This window comes from Dendrobium catenatum, unplaced genomic scaffold (assembly GCF_001605985.2).
Source record: "Dendrobium catenatum unplaced genomic scaffold, ASM160598v2 fragScaff_scaffold_313, whole genome shotgun sequence".
NCBI lineage: Eukaryota > Viridiplantae > Streptophyta > Magnoliopsida > Asparagales > Orchidaceae > Dendrobium > Dendrobium catenatum.
In genome coordinates this window covers 2,595,733-2,599,103 of record NW_021318775.1, presented here as the reverse complement: position 1 = coordinate 2,599,103, position 3,371 = coordinate 2,595,733, and the positions used below count along the sequence as shown (strand labels likewise).

The 3,371-nt window shown below is 38.2% G+C and overlaps 1 protein-coding gene across 1 annotated transcript; it reads left to right on the top strand.

Annotated features, from left to right (window-relative positions):
• Positions 1-232: 232 nt before the first annotated feature.
• LOC110095345 (aluminum-activated malate transporter 1-like) lies at positions 233-2,614 on the top strand. Its single transcript, XM_020820852.2, has 6 exons — positions 233-518; positions 747-887; positions 1,086-1,358; positions 1,601-1,713; positions 1,905-2,057; positions 2,138-2,614. The coding sequence occupies exons 1-6, from the start codon at positions 245-247 to the stop codon at positions 2,537-2,539; spliced, it is 1,356 nt and encodes a 451-aa protein (XP_020676511.2). The 5' UTR covers positions 233-244; the 3' UTR covers positions 2,540-2,614.
• The last annotated feature ends 757 nt before the right edge of the window (positions 2,615-3,371 follow it).

The window sequence follows — 3,371 nt, the reverse complement described above, 5'->3', positions numbered from 1 at the left end:
TGGGGCAATTGACATCGAATAATGAGGCCAACACATTCTCTTGCAAATGTCTAGTGAGAACACTCATAATAAAGCAATAAGCATACACCAAGGTACATTTTATTGCAACTTTCTAGTGAGAACAACAATAACTAAAGCTCCTCACCACACACATCATCCCTCTTCTCAGCAACAAGCATATATAAGGCAATATTTTCTCCTCCGAGCAAACAACTTAGCTCCAAAACACAAACAAAGATTAGCTATGGATAACGCTGTTGGAACTAATGAGAAGGTTGGCTTCAACTCATGGTGCCCACTTCTTATCTTTGATTCAATGCAAAAGCTCAAGGAGCTTGCCCAGAAGATTAGAAAGATAGGAAAAGATGACCCAAGAAGAGTTCTTCATTCCCTCAAAGTGGGATTAGCTCTCACTCTCGTCTCAATCTTCTACTATGTCAATCCTCTCTTTCATGGGCTTGGCACTTCCACTATGTGGGCGGTATTCACCGTTGTTGTTGTTATGGAATACACCGTTGGTATGCAAAATTATTTATATTTGTGTGAAAAAAATTTAAGTCTCAATATTCAAACATAATTTACATAAAAAAGTGCTTAAATGCTATTAGATTTACATTGAGATTCATATAGTTCATGATGATATATAAACAATAATCTCTTTGTAAATCTAAAGACATCCCATTCCATCCTAATGCAATATTCTTAAAATAATTTTTTCAAACAAAACTTTGCTTCTAAATTTTCAGGTGGAACGTTGAGCAAAGGCCTCAACCGAGCATTTGCAACATTGCTTGCCGGAGCACTTGGCTTGGGCGCACATCACTTGGCTGCGCTTGCCGGCGACAAAGGAGAACCCATACTACTCGGCATGTTTGTATTCATGCTAGGTAAGGAACAAAGCATTATAGTTACAATATTAATGAAGCAATGTTGTGATACTTAGGCTTCGTTTGGGACAGTTTTTTTTCTGCTTCTTAAAACAGTTTTTTAGTATGAAAATTTTAATTTTTTTACTAAAAAACTGCTTTATGAAGCAATAAAAAAGCTGTCCCAAATAAAATCTTAATAACTTTTTATGCTTGCAGCGGCTATGGCAACATTCTCCCGGTTTATGCCGGAGATAAAGGCGAGATATGACTACGGGGTGACAATATTTATACTAACATTCAGTCTTGTGGCTGTATCGAGCTATAGAGTGGAAGAACTTATTAAACTTGCGTACCAGAGATTGTCCACTGTAGCCATTGGAGTAACGACTTGCCTCTGCACCTCCATGTTTGTCTTCCCAATTTGGGCTGGAGAAGATCTCCATATGCTGGTGGCAGCCAATCTTGACAAGCTCGCATGCTTCTTGGAGGGTGAGCAACTAGGAATTTTGTTTTTTTTTTTATATGATATCATTTTAAGAATTTGTCCCATAATACCAATTCAGTTGTAGGATATATAAAATTTTGTCCCATAATCCAATTTGACTAAAAATGGATTAATTGGAGCTTTGGATGGACCAGAAAGAACAGCACATCCCTTATGTCCTATAAAATGTAGAAAACATTTGATTCTTTGATATTTTGCTAACTTTTCCTGTGATGCAAACTTGAAGGTATGGGAGTGGAATACTTTGGGGAGAAGATGGAAAGTGGAAGTCTGGAGGGAAAGTCCTTCCTTCAAAGCTACAAAACCGTGCTTAATTCTAAGGCCACTGAGGACTCCCTGGTAAGAAAACAAGTGTCCTTGCTTGAGCTGATGCTTACCTAAAAATTTCTGGTTAAAAAACGCATAATTTGAGTATTTTTTTAACGCATAATTTGAGTATAGCTATTCGTATTATATTGGATTAAAATCTGGTTTTATGCAAATTTTTTTTGACTAATTAGGCTAATTATATTTTCTGAATTGTAATTCAGGCAAATTTTGCAAGATGGGAACCCGGTCATGGTCGTTTTGGCTTCCGTCATCCATGGAATCAGTACCTTAAAATCGGAGCCATCACTCGCCATTGCGCTTGCTCTATTGATGCTCTCAACGCATACATTTCCACTCTTCAGCAGTCCCACAAGGTAACTAAGGGCTTATTTATCTTCTCTATGCTATTAGATCATCTACTCAGCTTTTATTAACAAATACATAATCCTCTCAGACAACCACGGACCTGGAATTCAAACAAAAGGTTCAAGTTGCATGTGCAAATATGAGCAAGGAAACTGGTAAAGCCTTGGCTGAGTTAGCTTCTTCGATTCGAGAGATGAAATGGTCTTCAATCGCCGGAAAACACCTGGCTATCGCGACGGAGACCGCATGCAGAGTGAAGGCGTTGGTTCCTGCGGAGAATTCTACTTTGCTGGAGGTGCTCATATCAGCCACAACCGTCTCCCTCTTGACAGAAGTGGTGCGATGTACTAATCCCGTCATCGCCGCGGTGGAGGAGCTCAGTCGGCTGGCGGAATTCAAAAGGCCGGAGCACGGTCGCAAAGCCGGCACTGTGAAGCCAATCGCCGACATTGAGAGTCTGCCACATGCTGTGATTGTTATAGAGAAGTGATTAGTGATACGATGCTCTGTTTCGGATTAAAAAAAAGGTTAACAGAAATTTAAAAGAGGGAGATGATTGCATGGAGATCCTGTAAGAAGGAAAGTATTGTATATGTTGTTTAGTTTATTCTATTAAAATAAAGTCGGCATTCAAGAATTTGGTGTGGTTGAGTTTGTATTTCTGAGATGTTCAGTTATGCTATAATTTTGGTAAAATCGGAATTCACGTGGTATATATCTGATGTAATTTTGAAGTTTTCAACTTGATTTTGTCTAGAGATTCGTGCCCGGTCAAGATAATTTTTTGATCATATATCAGTTGCCTCTTATTTTCGGACGTCGAAGCTCTATAAGTCTGAAAATAATCATCACAACCTTCTGGGAATTTTTTTATGCGATTTTAAACTTTAAAATAATCTGATCTTGAGTGTAGAGGCCCAAATTCGCTTTAAAAGTATCAAAATTGCACCTAAAAAGTCGAAAAACGGCTCTGATCTAAAAAACGTCATATTTGAACTATCCAAATAAAAAATGGAGCTCGAATGCACATTGGCGATCAATCAGTACCCCTCGTTTAAAACACCAATAACTAATAACAATTATATTTTAAATGGTATAATTTTTCTCCTTTAATAAGATTGATTTAGACGGCCATCGCTGTTTTTTTATGACTTTTTGAATATTGAAGGCTCAAAATTCCTTTGTGAACTTATACAATCATATATATATAAAGTTACGAGCAAGGGCGGAACCAGTCATAATTTTCAGGGGGGCAAACATATAAGTAAATGTTCACATATATGTTGGGGGTCCAAGGGGGCAGCGCCCCCTGGCGGGGGTCG